Source organism: Pristiophorus japonicus, chromosome 2, assembly GCF_044704955.1.
Source record: "Pristiophorus japonicus isolate sPriJap1 chromosome 2, sPriJap1.hap1, whole genome shotgun sequence".
NCBI lineage: Eukaryota > Metazoa > Chordata > Chondrichthyes > Pristiophoridae > Pristiophorus > Pristiophorus japonicus.
Window position 1 is genome coordinate 239,184,685 of NC_091978.1, and position 15,865 is coordinate 239,200,549.

At 43.6% G+C, this 15,865-nt stretch overlaps 1 protein-coding gene across 1 annotated transcript in view; it reads right to left on the minus strand.

Moving 5' to 3' along the window:
* The window catches only part of bmp2k (BMP2 inducible kinase), a 179,981-nt gene that overhangs the window by 102,744 nt on the left and 61,372 nt on the right, over positions 1-15,865 (minus strand). Inside the window, exons 2-4 of the mRNA XM_070871093.1 lie at positions 13,712-13,830; positions 2,273-2,378; positions 916-1,058 (exon numbers count right to left, since the gene is read on the minus strand). Coding sequence (XP_070727194.1) covers positions 916-1,058; positions 2,273-2,378; positions 13,712-13,830 — 368 coding nt within the window. The remainder of the gene's footprint in view (positions 1-915; positions 1,059-2,272; positions 2,379-13,711; positions 13,831-15,865) is intronic.

The following is a 15,865-nucleotide window of genomic DNA, read 5'->3' on the forward strand; positions in this document are numbered from 1 at the left end:
CCTCCCCCCTCTCTCTCTCCTCCCCTCCCCCCTCTCTCTCTCCTCCCCTCCCCCCTCTCTCCTCCCCTCCCCTCCCCTCTCTCTCCTCCCCTCCCCTCCCCTCTCTCTCCTCCCCTCCCCTCCCCTCTCCTCCCCTCTCTCTCCTCCCCTCCCCTCCCCTCTCTCTCCTCCCCTCCCCTCTCTCTCCTCCCCTCCCCTCTCTCTCCCTCCAAGTATAAATAAGGATTTATTATAGAATTTAATGACTTCCCTTCCCCCCCCCCCCTCCCCACCACCTCGTTCTGGACGCCTAATTTGTAACCTGCGCCTGATTTTTTAGTGTAGAACAGGTTTTTTCAGTTCTACAAAAATCTTCACTTGCTCCATTCTAAGTTAGTTTGGAGTAAGTTTTCACTGTAGAAAATTTGAAATCAGGCGTCAGTGGCTGGACACGCCCCCTTCTGAAGAAAAAATTCTGTTCCAAAGTGGAACTATTCTACCTGACTCGAACTGCAGAAAAAAAAATGTGGAGAACTGCGATTTTTAAGATAGTCCGTTCTCCACCAGTTGCTCCTAAAAAATCAGGCGCAAATCATGTGGAAACTTGGGCCCTATACTATACAAAACATTTAGTTAATGAGGTCCAGAGTTACATTTCACACAGCTCTGAAATAAGTCAATGTGTCGTCATCTTTATGATCCATGAGAGAAGATCACACAAGAAAGATATGCTCACAGCAAAAATAGATAGGTATAGACAGACAACTGCTTTTTTTTTAATAAAGTACTAATGTATCAACATAATTGGCTGTACATGCATAACTGGTTTCCCACTTTCACAACATAGCGAATATTAAAACTTTGCACTAGTGTGATCTATGAAACTCATTAGTATTGCAACAATATGTAGCACTTCTACCTTAATGTGATTCTTACCTTCAGATCTCTGTGAATGATTGGAGTTTTGCACTGATGCAGCCTTGCAACTGCCTCACAGGTATCGCAGAAAATTTGCAGAACTTCTGTTTCAACAAAACCTGTCTGCAACCTCTGGTTCATTTGGTTCACCACTTGTCCCGCTGTCAATAAATACCAAGAAGTGGTTTCTGCTTGTGCAAAAACTAGTGGCTTCAATTTCAGAACCGTAGGAGAAAGAATCAAGGAATGTTTACAGACTTGAGACACAACTGAAGATGAGCAAAACAAAATGCTACACAGGGTTGAAATGTATCTATTTTAGCACACTGTTTACCATGTAAAATTCCTATGCATTAAAGTCACTATTTCCTAATTCTGAAATGACTTGATTCTGACTTGAGTGACCTAAACTGGGAAGTATTTAATTTCCAGTACTGGCACACCTCACCTTGATGAGCACAAAACTTCACTAATAAAAAAAAAAGAGCACAGTTTTAAAAACATTATTTCTGTCACACCTGCTCTGGCTTTCATTTTTTTTTCAAGTTTGAATAAAACAAGAAAAATAACATGCAATCACAGCACTGCCCCTTCACAGTTGCTAAAGTAAGAGTAAAAAGTAGTCACTGTGTAGCAAGTGCAAGTAGGACAATAGAGTGGCTAAGGTAAATTTGATAGAAGGCAGCTGTGTTTTGGATGCATTGGATTCAGTTGTTGAACCTTCACACCCACTCATAACCAAGTTTCTGAGTTTGCATGGTTTTCTGACTAATGTAAGTCCAAACCAATTTGAAGTTATGACAAGTCTTCAAGTTTGAACATTGGTTTCCAAAAATTTTTAAAAATAGTATATGAATTTGGCATGTTTGTACTACTAAAAGGAACAAATTAAACAAAAATCTAAGAGACACTTAGGTTGGTGGAAATTATAGTGTTTTTACCCGAGGCGGGACAAGGGGTGGGCAGCCAGGAGGTGGTTGGCATTAAAAACATTAATGAGGCTGGATGCCTTGGATTTAGCCTGCTTTGCAGGTTTTACTGTGGCTGGCCAGGTTTCCCAGGCCTCAGGAAATCGAACAGCTGCAGTGCAGAGAGGACAACCTCAGGGAGAACTCCTTGTAGGCCAGGAAGAGCCAGAGTGCTTCCTCCCAGCCCCAAATCATCAAAAGCTACCCACTCCACCCCCAGCGCCTCAAAGTAAAAATTCCTCCTCAGGACTTAGTCTAGTAACTTAGTCTCATGATAGTTCAGTTCGAAGGGCACCACCAAAGTAATTAAAGGAAATATAGTGAAACCCATAGTATGTGTATTCATCATAAAGCTTTGAAAAGCAAAATATTTCACAGGCAGGCAACAGAAAATAAGGTATTCTTACCTCGGCAATATTCCATTAGAATAAGCACTTCCCAAACATTATCACTGATTGATGTAATGCCACAATCCAAGTAACCTACAATATTTTTATGGCCTGAAAGCTCTTTCTAAAAGGAAAGCATAAAGAGCTGGTTACAAAAACATTTGTAGAAAGCATTACCCATGTTAAGTACTTATTACTGTAGCTGATAACACTTGTTGCAGTAGACCAGCAGGAGGTTAAAAGAGCGCCCGGAGACCAGCGCGAGAACAGACCAGAGCGGGAAACTTGAAAAGAGCTAGCTCATAGCAGCATCAAGGGACCTGTAAGGGGAAAGAAGTAAAAAGAAATCAACGTGTGACGGCACCGGAAAACAGGTAAGTGATTGGTTGGTGAGTATTTCTCTATTTCTCTCTTTTTTCTAAACTTGGTCATTGGTTTAATTTAAGAGCCGTGGTACAAATTAAAAACTATAAGTACATAATTTGATATTTCAAAACTTGTCAATCTAATTAATTAAATAAAATACATTAGAGATGGCAGGGCAGGTGATGTGTTGCAGCTGTAGCATGTGGGAGCTGCTGGACACCAGTGTGATCCACGGCGACCACATCTACAGTAAGTGTCTGCAGCTGGAGGAACTTCGGCTCAGAGTTGATGAGCTGGAGTCCGCGCTTCAGATACTGCGACACATCAGGGAGGGGGAGAACTACCTGGACGCTGCGTTTCAGGAGGCAGTCGCACACCTTGGGTTAAATAATTCAAATTTGGTCCATGGTCAAACACAGGAGGGAGGTTATGGGGACCCAGGATGTAGTGATGGAAGAGCCTCAGCCCTTGTCCAATAGGTACGAGGTTCTTACTCCCTGTGTGGACTTAGAGCTGGGACTGCAGGGAGGATGAACAAACTGACTACAGCACCGTGGTACAGGGGGCTATTCAAGTTAGGGGAGTAAAAAAGAAATGTGATAGTGGTAGGGCACAGGAGTTATGGGGATAGATACTGTTCTCTGCTGCCAAGAGCATGAGTACCGAAGGCTATGTTGCCTGCCCAGTGCCAGGGTTAAGGACCTCTCTTCTGGGCTGGAGAGGAACTTGGGAGTGGGAGGGGAAAGATCCAGTTGTCATGGTCCACATAGGTCGCACAAAAAAAAGATTCTGCTGAGGGAGTACGAGCAGCTGGGGGCTAAATTAAAAAGCAGAATCACAAAGGTAATAATATCTGGATTACTACCTGAACCACGAGCAAATTTGCATAGGGTAAATAGGATCAGAGAGATTGGCTCAAAGATTGGTGTGGGAGAAATGGGTTTCGATTCATGGAGCATTGGCATCAGTATAAGCAGGAGCTGTTCCGTTGGGACGGGCTTCACTTGAACCAGACTAGGACCAGTGTCCTGCGAATCGAATAACTAGGGCTGTAGATAGGGCACTAAACTAAATAGGGGGGGGGGGGGGGGCGGGCAGGGATCAATTGAGCGGAAATTTAAAAAGTCAAAGAAAAAGGAGAAGGCAATAGTGCAGAGTAGCGATGGGGGTAATGATAACCAGAGTGTGGTGTGATAGGAAGGGACAGAGCATATAAACATAAGAGTGCACCAGAAAGTGGGGTCAGAGTTGGGAAAAATAGTACAAACACAAAATTAAAAGCTCTTTATCTGAATGCATGCAGCATTCGTAACAAGACAGATGAGTTGACAGCACAAATGGAAGTATGACCTGATAGCAATGACAGAGATGTGGTTGCAAGGTGACTAAGGCTGGGAACTGAATATTTTGGGGAATTTGCCATTTTGGAAGGATAGACTGAAAGGAAAAGAAGGTGGGGTCGCTCTGTTAATAAAGGATGAGATCAGTGCTCTCGTGAGAAATGATATTGGCTTAGAAGATCAAGACGAAGAATCGGTTTGGGTGGAGATAAGAAATAATGAGAAAGAAATCACTGGTGGAGTAGTCTAAAGGCCCCCTAATAGTAGCTACACTGTAGGACAGAGTATAAATCAAGAAATATGGAGGCTTGTAAGAAAGATACGGCAATAATCATGGGCAATTTTAATCTTCATATTGATTGGACAAATCAAATTGGCAAAGATAGCCTTGAAGAAGAGTTCATAGAGTGTATTCGGGATGGTTTCTTAGAACAATACAGGGAGCAGGCTATTTTAGAACTGGTAATGTGTAAGGAAACTGGATTAATCAATGATCTCATAGTAAAAGATCCTCTTGGGAAGAGTGATCATAGCATGACCAAATTTCAAATTGAGTTTGAGGGTGAGAAACTTGGCTTCAAACACATGTCCTGAGCTTAAATAAAGGCAATTACAAAAGGTATGAAGGCAGAATTGACTAATGTGAACTGGGAAAATAGATTAAAGAATAAAACAGTAGATAAGCAGTGGCAAACATTTAAGGAGATATTTCATAATTCTCAGCAAACATATATTCCAGTGAGAAAGACAGACGCTAAGAGAAGGATGAAACATCTGTGGCTAAGAGAAGGATGAAACATCCGTGGAAGTAAAGGACGGTATCAAATTGAAAACAAAGGCATTCAATGTTGCGAAGATTAGTGAAAGGTCAGAGGATGGGGAAATTTTTAAAACCGCAAAGGACGACTAAAAAAATACTAAAAAGAGAGATATGATGGATTATGAGAGTAAATTAGCAAGAATTATAAAAACAGACAGAAAGAGCTTCTACAGGTATATAAAAAGGAAGAGAGTAGCTAAAGTAAATGTTGGTCCCTTAGAGGATGAGACTGGGGAATTAATAATAGGAAACAGGGAAATGGCAGAAACTTTGAGCAAAGAGCGCACAAGCGCAGGACATTTGAGCCTTAAACAACAACCCAACTCGAGAGCAGCAAAGCAGCATTACAGACGGCTCAAGGCTGAGGTCCAACAAAAAACCCCGGACCTAAAGAACAGGTGATGGATGGAGAAAGCACAGGAGATACAGCAGCTGGCCGACAGCCGTGATGTGCGAGGATTCTTCCTTGAGGTGGCTCAACCGTGGCTAACAAGAGAAATTAAGGATAGTGTTAGATCCAAGGCAGAGGCATATAAATTGGCCAGAAAAAGCAGCAAACCTGAGGACTGGGAGAAATTTTGAATTCAGCAGAGGAGGACAAAAGGTCTAATTAGGAGGGGGAAAAGAGAGTATGAGAGGAAGCTTGCAGGGAATATAAAAACTGACTGCAAAAGCTTCTATAGATATGTGAAGAGAAAAAGATTAGTGAAGACAAACATAGGTCCATTGCAGTCAGAGTCAGGTGAATTTATAATGGGGAACAAAGAAATGGCAGACCAGTTGGAACAAATACTTCCGTTCTGTCTTCACGAAGGAAGACACAAATAACCTTCCGGAAATACTAGGGGACCAAGGGTCTAGTGAGAAAGAGGAATTCAAGGAAATCCTTAGTAGGCGTGAAATTGTGTTAGAGAAATTAATGGGATTGAAGGCCGATAAATCCCCAGGGTCTGATGGGCTGCATCCCAGAGTACTTAAGGAAGTGGCCCTAGAAATAGTGGATGTATTGGTGATCATTTTCCAACAGTCTATTGACTCTGGATCAGTTCCTATGGACTGGAGGGTAGCCAATGTAACACCACTTTTTAAAAAAGGAGGGAGAGAAAACGGGTAATTATAGACTGGTTAGTCTGACATCAGTAGTGGGGAAAATGTTGGAATCAATTATTAAAGATGAAATAGCAGCACATTTGAAAAGCAGTGAACGGTCAGTCCAAGTCAGAATGGATTTATGAAAGTGAAATCATGCTGGACAAATCTAGAATTTTTTGAGGAGGTAACTAGTAGAGTGGACAAGGGAGAACCAGTGGATGTGGTGCATTTGGACTTTCAAAAGGCTTTTGATAAGGTCCCACACAAGAGATTGGTGTGCAAAATTAAAGCACATGGTATTGGGGTAATGTACTGATGTGGATGGAGAACTGGTTGGCAGACAGGAAGCAGAGAGTCGGGATAAACGGGTCCTTTTCAGAATGGCAGGCTGTGACCAGTGGGGTGCTGCAGGGCTCAGTGCTGGGACCCCAGCTATTTACAATATACATTAATGATTTAGATGAAGGAATTGAGTAATATCTCCAAGTTTGCGGATGACACTAAGCTGGGTGGCGGTGTGAGCTGTGAGGAGGACGCTAAGAGGCTGCAGGGTGACTTGGACAAGTTAGGTGAGTGGACAAATGCATGGCAAATGCAGTATAATGTGGATAAATGTGAGGTTATCCACTTTGGGGGCAAAAACATGGACAGATTATTATCTGAATGGCGGCAGATTAGGAAAAGGGGAGCTGCAACGAAACCCGGGAGTCATGGTACATCAGTCATTGAAAGTTGGCATGCAGGTACAGCAGGCAGTGAAGGCAGCAAATGGTATGTTGGCCTTCATAGCTAGGTGATTTGAGTATAGGAGCAGGGAGGTCTTACTGCAGTTGTACAGGGCCTTGGTGAGGCCTCACCTGGAATATGGTGTTCAGTTTTGGTCTTCTAATCGGAGGAAGGACGTTCTTGCTATTGAGGGAGTGCAGCGAAGTTCACCAGACTGATTCCCGGGATAGCAGGACTGACATATGAGGAGAGACTGGATCAACTGGGCCTTTATTCACTGGAGTTTAGAAGGATGAGAGGGGATCTCATAAAAACATAAAATTCTGACGGGACTGGACAGGTGAGATGCTGGAAGAATGTTCCCGATGTTGGGGAAGTCCAGAACCAGGAGACACAGTCTAAGGATAAGGGGTAAGCCATTTAGGACTGAGATGAGGAGAAACTTCTTCAGAGAGTTGTTAACCTGTGGAATTCCCTACCGCAGAGAGTTGTTGATGCCAGTTCATTGGATATATTCAAGAGGGAGTTAGATATGGCCCTTATGGCTGAAGGGATCAAGGGGTATGGAGAGAAAGCAGGAAAGGGGTACTGAGGAGAATGATCAGCCATGATCTTATTGAACGGTGGTGTAGGCTCGAAAGGCCGAATGACCTTCTCCTGCACTTATTTTCTATGTTTTTATGTTTCATCACAATCAAGGCCACCTACCGGCCAAAAACAAGGCCCCATCCCACCCCACTGCTGGCCAAGATTGGGGAAACACTCAAGGACACTGAGGCAGCCAGGGCCCGCTGAAGGAGCACTTCGAAAATCTCGTCAATCGAAACTCTGCTTTTGACTCGAGTGTTATCGACTCCATCCCGCAGCATGCTACCCGCAACCACCTCAGAAAAACCCCAAAACTGCAAGCGGTAGAAAAAGCCATAAGACAGCTTGAAAACAAGGCTCCGGGAGCAGATGGAATCCCTGCTGAGGCACTAAAGTATGGCGGAGAGGCACTGTTGGCAAGAATACATGACGTCATCTCTCTCATCTGGAGGGAGGCGAGCATGCCGGGAGATCTCAGAGATGCAGTGATCGGAACCATCTTTAAAAAAGGGGACAAGTACAATTGCGGCAACTCCCTGTTATCAGCCACTGGGAAAGTCGTCGCTAGAGTCCTCCTCAACCTTCTCCCTGTGGCCGAGGAGCTCCTCCCGGAGTCACAGTGCGGATTTCGTCCCCTACAGGGCACAACGGACATGATTTTTGCAGCACAACAGCTGCAGGAAAAATGCAGGGAACAGCGCCAGCTCTTATACATGGCCTTCTTCGACCTTACAAAGGCCTTTGACACTGTCAACCGTGAGGGTCTATGGAGCGTCCTCCTCCATTTCGTCACCATCCTCTGCCTGCTCCACGACAACATGCAGGCCGTGATCCTTAACAACGGATCCATTACAGGCCCAATCCACGTCAGGACCAGGGTCAAACAGGGCTGGGTCATCGCCCCAACCCTCTTCTCAATCTTCCTCGCTGCCAAGCTCCACCTCACAATCAACAAGCTCCCCGCTGGAGTGGAACTAAACTACAGAGCCAGTGGGAACCTGTTCAACCTTTGCCATCTGCTAGCTAGGTCCAAGACCAACATAACCTCTGTCGTCGAGCTACAGTATGCGGATGACGCCTGCGTCTGCACACACAGAGGCTGAACTCCAGGACAAAGTCGAAATATTTACTGAGCCGTACGAAAGCATGGGCCTTACGCTAAACATCCATAAGACAAAGGTCCTCCACCAGCCTGTCCTCCAGTCATCAAGATCCAAGGCACGGCCCTGGACAACGTGGACCATTTCCCATACCTCGGGAGCCTCTTATCAACAAGAGCAGACATTAACGAGGAGATTCAACACCACCTCCAGTGCGACAGTGCAGCCTTCGGTCGCCTGAGGAAAAGTGTGTTTGAAGACCAGGTTCTCAAAACTGCCACCAAGCTCATGGTCTGCAGGGCTGTAGTAATACACGCCCTTCTGTATGGCTCAGAGACATGGACCATGTACAGTAGAGACCAAGTTGCAGGAGAAATACCACCAACGATGTCTTCACAAGATCCTACAAATCCTCTGGGAGGACAGACGCACCAACGTTAGCATCCTTGACCAGGCCAACATCCCCAGCATTGAAACACTGACCATATTTGATCAGCTCCGCTGGGCAGGCCACATTGTTTGCATGCCAGACATGAGACTCCTAAAGCAAGCACTCCACTCGGAACTCCTTCACGGCAAACGAGCCGAAGGTGGGCAGAGGAAACGTTAAAAGGACACCCTCAAAGCCTCCCGGATAATATGCAACATCCCCACTGACACCCGAGAATCCCTGGCCAAAGACCGCCCTAAGTGGAGGAAGTGCATCCGGGAGGGCGCTGAGCACCGAGTGTCTCATTGCCGAGAGCATACAGAAATCAAGCGTAGGCAGTGGAAAGAACATGCAGGTAACCAGTCCTACCCACCCCTTCCCTCAATGACTATCTGTTCCACCTGTGACAGAGACTGTTCAGCCACCTAAGACCTCATTTTAAGAGTGGAAGCAAGTCTTCCTTGATTTTGAGGAAAGGCCGATGATGATGATGATACTGCACAAGAGAAGAGCTCACGGGGTTGGGGGCAATATATTAGCATGGATAGAGGATTGGCTAACTAACAGAACACAGAGTCGGGTAAATGGGTCTTTTTCCGGTTGGCAAACTTTAACTACTGGAGTGCCACAGGGATCAGTGCTGGGGCCTCAACTATTTACAATCTATATTAATGACTTGGATGAAGGGACCGAGTGTAATGTAGACAAATTTGCTGATGATACAAAGATAGGCAGGAAAGCAAGTTATGAGGAGGATGCAAAGAATCTGCAAAGGGATATAGACAGGCTAAGTGAATGGGCAAAAATTTGGCAGATGGAGTATAATGTGGGAAAATGTGAGGTTATCCACTTTGGGAGGAAAAATAAAAAAGTAAATTATTTAAATGGGGAGAAATTACAAAATGCTGTGGTACAGAGGGATCTGGGGTCCTTGTACAAGAAACACAAAAAGTTAGCATGCAGGTACAGCAAGTAATTAGGAAGGCAAATGGAATGTTGGTCTTTATTGCAAGGGGGATGCAGTATAAAAACAGGGAAGTCTTGCTACAACCGTACAGGCTATTGGCAAGACCACACCTGGAGTATTGCGTACCATTTTGGTCTCTTTATTTAAGGAGGGATGTACTTGCGTTGGAGGCAGTTCAGAGAAGGTTCACGAGGTTGATTTGAGATGAAGAGGTTGTCTTATGAAGAAAGGTTCAGCAGGTTGGGCCTATACTCATTAGAGTTTCCATAGAAACATAGAAAATAGGTGCAGGAGTAGACTATTCGACCCTTTGAGCCTGCACCACCATTCAATAAGATCATGGCTAATCATTCACCTCATTATCCCTTTCCTGCTTTCTCTCCATACGATCCCTTTAACCATAAGAGCCATATCCAACTCCCTCTTGAATATATCCAATGAACTGGCATCAACAACACTCTGCGGTAGCGAATTCCACAGGTTCACAACTCAGTGGAGAAGTTTCTCCTCATCTCAGTCCGAAATGGCTTACCCCTTATCCTTAGACTATGTCCCCGGTTCTGGACTTCCCCAACATCGGGAACATTCTTCCTGCATCTAACCTGTCCAGTCCCGTCAGAATTTTCTATGAGATCCCCTCTCATCCTTCTAAACTCCAGTGAATACAGGCCCAGTTGATCCAGTCTCTCCTCATAGGTCAGTCCTGCCATCCCAGGAATCAGTCTGGTGAACCTTCGCTGCACTCCCTCAATAGCAAGAACATCCTTCCTCAGATTAGGAGATCAAAACTGAACTCACTGAGGCCTTGTACAACTGCAGCAAGACCTCCCTGCTCCTATACTCAAATCTCCTAGCTATGAATGCCAACATACCATTTGCCGCCTTCACCATCTACTGCACCTGCATGCCAACTTTCAATGACTGATGTACCATGACACCCAGGTCTCGTTGCGCCTCCCCTTTTTCTAACCTGCCGCCATTCAGATAATATTTTGCCTTCATGTTTTTGCCACCTAAGTGGATAACCTCACATTTATCCACATTATACTGCATCTGCCACGCGTTTGCCCATTCACCTAACTTGTCCATTCACCCTCCAACCTTTTAACCTCCTCCTCACAGCTCACACCGCCACCCAGCTTAGTGTCATCTGCAAACTTGGAGATATTACACTCAATTCCCTCATCCAAATCATTAATGTATATTGTAAATAGCTGAGCCCTGCAGCACCCCACTAGTCACTGCCTGCCATTCTGAAAAGGATCAGTTTATCACAACTATCTATCCACGTCAGTACATTAACCCCAATACCATGTGCTTTAATTTTGCACACCAATCTCTTGTTTGGGACCTTGTCAAAAGCTTTTTGAAAGTCCAAATACACCACATCCACTGGTTCTCCCTTGTCCACTCTACTAGTTACATCCTCAAAAAATTCTAGAAGATGTGTCAAGCAGGATTTCCCTTTCAGAAATCCATGCTGACTTGGACCGATCCTGTCACTGCTTTCCAAATATGCTGCTATTTCATCATTAATAATTGATTCCAACATTTTCCCCACTACTGATGTCAGGCTAACCGGTTTATAATTACCCATTTTCTCTCTCCCTCCTTTCTTAAAAAGTAGTGTTACATTAGCTACCCTCCAGTCCATAGGAACCAATCCAGAGTCGAATGACTGTTGGAAAATGATCACCAATGCATCCACTATTTCTAGGGCTACTTCCTTAACTACTCTGGGATGCAGACTATCAGGCCCTGGGGATTTATCGGTCTTCAATCCCATTAATTTCCCAAACACAATTTCCCGCCAAATAAGGATTTCCTTCAGTTCCTCCTTCGCACTAGATGAATGAGAGGTGATCTTATTGAAACATAAGATTCTGAGGGGGCTTGACAGGGTTAATGCAAAGAGGAAGTTTCCCTTCGTGGGGGAATCTAGAACAAGGGGGCATAGTTTCAGAATAAGGGGTTGCCCATTTAAAACGGAAAGGAGGAATTTCTTCTCTCCGAGGGTCGTGAATTTTTGAAATTCTCTGCCCCAGAGAGCTATGGAGGCTGGGTCATTGAATATATTTAAGGTGGAGATCGACAGATTTTTGAATGATAAAGGGAATCAAGGCTTATGGGGAGCAGGCAGGGAAGTGGAGTGGAGGCCAAGATCAGATCAGCCATGATCTTATTGAATGGTGGAGCAGGCTCAAGGGGCCAAATGGCCTACTCCTGTTTTTATTTCTTATGTTCTTATGTAACGTAGTGGGTCAACAGTTATCTCCTTACAATTGAGATCATGGCTCAAATCTAGCTCAAAGTAATAGGCTGGTGTTTCTTCGACCTGTATAGAGATCTTAAATGAAATGAGTTTGGGCACACTCAATCCACCTGTTACTGGCCACAGAATTAGAAAGCAGCAATCTCGAAGACTAAAAATAGCTTGTGTGGCAAATAGAAAAATAGAAAATGGTGCAATCGGAGTAGTTCTTCTGTGGTTAGAATTTGAATAGGTAATGGGTACTTCATGTTAGGTGATAGATTTGATTTAGGCATGTTTGAAGCTGAAAGAAATCTCAAAGATATTTCATTCTCCAGCACTGGGGCCCCTCACCTTGTAGAGTACTGAAATATACCAAAAAGTATGAATTTGAAATTTAGTACAGGACTATATTGGCACAGAAATTGCTGAGTGGCATGAACTGGATTTTCTTCCCAATTCAGATCGTATTAGTTTTGCGCCGCGAATTGCTGGAAGTGCAAATTGAAAATGGTGTGGTCAACGGGGTATTTGGGACCTCCAGAATGTCAGGTCCAATGGTTTATCTCCTTAACCAATGAAATTGAAGGATAAAGAAACTGAGTGAACAACAGAGAAGGAAATAGGGTGTATTCGCATCAAATTAGAAGCAGAAGGAGAAATAGAGAGGGAACAAAAGATTGGATTGAGAGCGAGAGAGAGAAAAGAGACAAAGTAAAATTAAGGAAACATTGAAAATGGCGTGAACTCGCCATTATTTTCCCAGACCCAGAAATTTCTGGGCCATTGAGTCTTTGTTGTGATTGGAGGCTACTTTCTTTGAGGAAGATGAATTGGAAAGGAGAGTTATCCCATGCCTCCCCAGACATAGTCTGGCTGACAGCCCAGAGTAACATTTGGCAGAGGCCTGAAGCAGGCTGCCAAGCTTCTTGATTAAGAACAGTGCATGGAATGGAAAGACAGATTAAAATGAATAAAATATCGTATTTAAAAGTAGTACTGCATTTCTAGACTTCCGTTAGATCTGTGATCTATCCCATAAGAAAGTAATGCAGTTATCCACAATAGTACCATGGCAGTATTAGGTTTCAGGTGCGCAGCATTTCATTACTTTCTTTTTCTTTCCTATGTTGTCACCTAGTTCTAATGCTATATGTTACACAATTACGTACTAAGCCATTGTTGGGACAAATTGTTTTTGATGAGGAAAGTACCATCAAGAAACCAATAGGTTATTCATAGTTTCATACCCTGATTTTAACGCTCAACCACATTGGTAGCCGTGCCTTCAGCTGCCGAGGCCCCTAGCTCTGGATCTCCCTCCTAAACCTCTCCACCATTCTACCTTCTTCAAGACACTCCTTAAAACCTACCTCTGACCAAGCTTTTGGTCATCTGCCCTAATTTCTTCATGTGTCACAGTCCTGTGAAGCGCCTTGGGGTGTTTTACTAAGCTAAATGCGCTATATAAATACAAGTTGTTGTTGTAGGATAAATAATTTTATGAATGACCATTTACAAAAAATACAGCATAGTCTATTCAAAGATTATTGTAGGACACTATATTATTTTGAGACCTAAAGCAACGGCATATATACCAAGTCTTATTTTAAAATTCTGCCCATCAGCCTTGATTCCAAAACTCTACCTTTGATCATCATCTAAAAAGACTAAGGAGATTTAGTATATATGAAGATTTGACAGTAATCTTCTCGACTTCATCAGTAATTACAGTTTTCATTCACCATTTATGCATCCAGAATCAACATTTGCTTACCATAATAGTAACCTCCCTTTTGCAGATGTTCAAGTCATGTGCATCATTCACATACATGCGTTTCAGGGCACAGCGTACTCCACTGTGAGTTCGAACCAAGAACACTATCGAGAATCCACCTGTAATATATTTAAACAAAAGATTTCAATGCACCTCAACAACTATTTAAATAGCGCCTTTAACGTAGTAAAACGTCCCAAGGCGCTTCACAGAAGTATTACAAAACAAAAAAACTCAAAGCAATTACTATATCGGACAAAAAGCATCTCTGAATTACACAAACTTAAATTCTGACTTTGGTGTTCTATTTGGATAACATCCACATATGACATCCATGGTGTTCTATTTGCTTTTATTACTTTGCTTTATATAGAAACATGAACATTTTATTGTAGAATCCATTAGCCTGATGCCCATGTTTATAGGAATTAATAAATACCTGGTCTTCAGCACAGAAAAACAGTAGTACCTCAATTTTCCAGTCAGTTTTCAAACTCCTTTGGAAGTTTGCTAGGAAGGTTTTTTTCTCAGAATATACTTCAAAATCAGTCTGTATTTTAGTTTACAGACACCACATAATCTGCTGCTTGCTCATGTGGAGGACAAATACCAACATGGACTGGTTGGACCAAACAAATATTTGTGTGTTCTAATTCCTGTGGATCACCACCTATGAATCAGTATTCCTCCATGATGAGCATCACTTGGAGGACACACGAAGGAAAACCAGGTACATAATGCACTCTGGGTGAAGAACTTCAATGTCCGCCAAAAATGGCTCAGTCGTACAATTACTGACAGATCTGGCCAAGTTTTGAAGGACATAGTGTTGATTTCTGGATTCTTTTCCTTCAATCTGTTTCAGTGAATACTGCGAGACTGGACCTGCATCAGGTGGAAAGGGAACCAACCCAAGGAAGTAATACTCTGATCTCATCCTCACCAATGTACCCATCACATGTCCATTCACAAGAGCATTGGTAGGAGTAACCACCACAAAATCTCTTCTCTACAGTGTGGACATCCTCCACTGTGCAGAGTGATATTACACAATCACTACCTAAATTGAGACAGCCTAAAGAAAGATCTAGCAGCCCAAAATCAGATGTCCATAAGGCACTGTAGGCCAGCACCAGAACTGTACACCATAACAATCTGTAACCTTATGGCCCAGCACATCCCTCACTCCTCCAATACCATCAAGCTTGAAGACCAACCTTTGTTCACTGGGGAGTGTAGAAGTCATGTCAAGAGCACTATGCATATAATGAGGTTCCAACCTAGTGACGGTACTACACAGCATTACCTGCATGCTAACACCAAAAATAGCAGTCTATAGACAGAGCTAAATGGTCCCACAACCAATGGATTACAGCAAAGCTCTGTAACCATCCCACATCCAGTCAAGAATGATGGTGGATAACTAAGTGACTAACAGGAGATCGGTATTGTCAACCAGGTTGGAGCCCAGCACGTGTGCAAGACTCAAGGCTGAGGTGGTTGCAACAGTTTTCAGCCAAACGTGCCAAGTAGATGGTCCTATACGGTTTCCTTCAGAGGTCTTCACCATCATAGATGCCAGCATTCTATTCACTACATCCGACATAGCAGTTGGATGTAATGGACACAGTAAAGGCTATAGGCCCCAACACTATCCCGACTATGGAACTAAAGGTATGTGCACCAAAACTAGCAACACCCCCAAGTCAAACAATTACAGTACACCTGTGACACTGGCATGTCCTATGATGAGAGATTGTGCAGAATGGACCCATACACTCTGGAGTTTAGAAGAATGAGAGGTAATCTCATTGAAACATACAAGATTCTGAAGGGGATTGACAGGGTAGATGCTGAGAGATTGTTTTCCCTGGCTGGAGTGTCTAGAACTAGGGGGCATAGTCTCAGGATAAGGGGTAAGCCATTTAAGACTGGGATGAGGAGGAATTTGTTCACTCAGGGTTGTGAATCTTTTGAATTCTCTGCCCCAGAGGGCTGTGGATGTGGAGTCTTTCAGTATATTCAAGGATGGGATAGAGAGATTTTTGGACTCTGGGGGAATCAAGGGATCCGGAGATCAGATAGGAAAGGAGTTGAGGTCGATGATCAGCCATAAGAACATAAGAATTAGGAACAGGAGTAGGCCATCTAGCC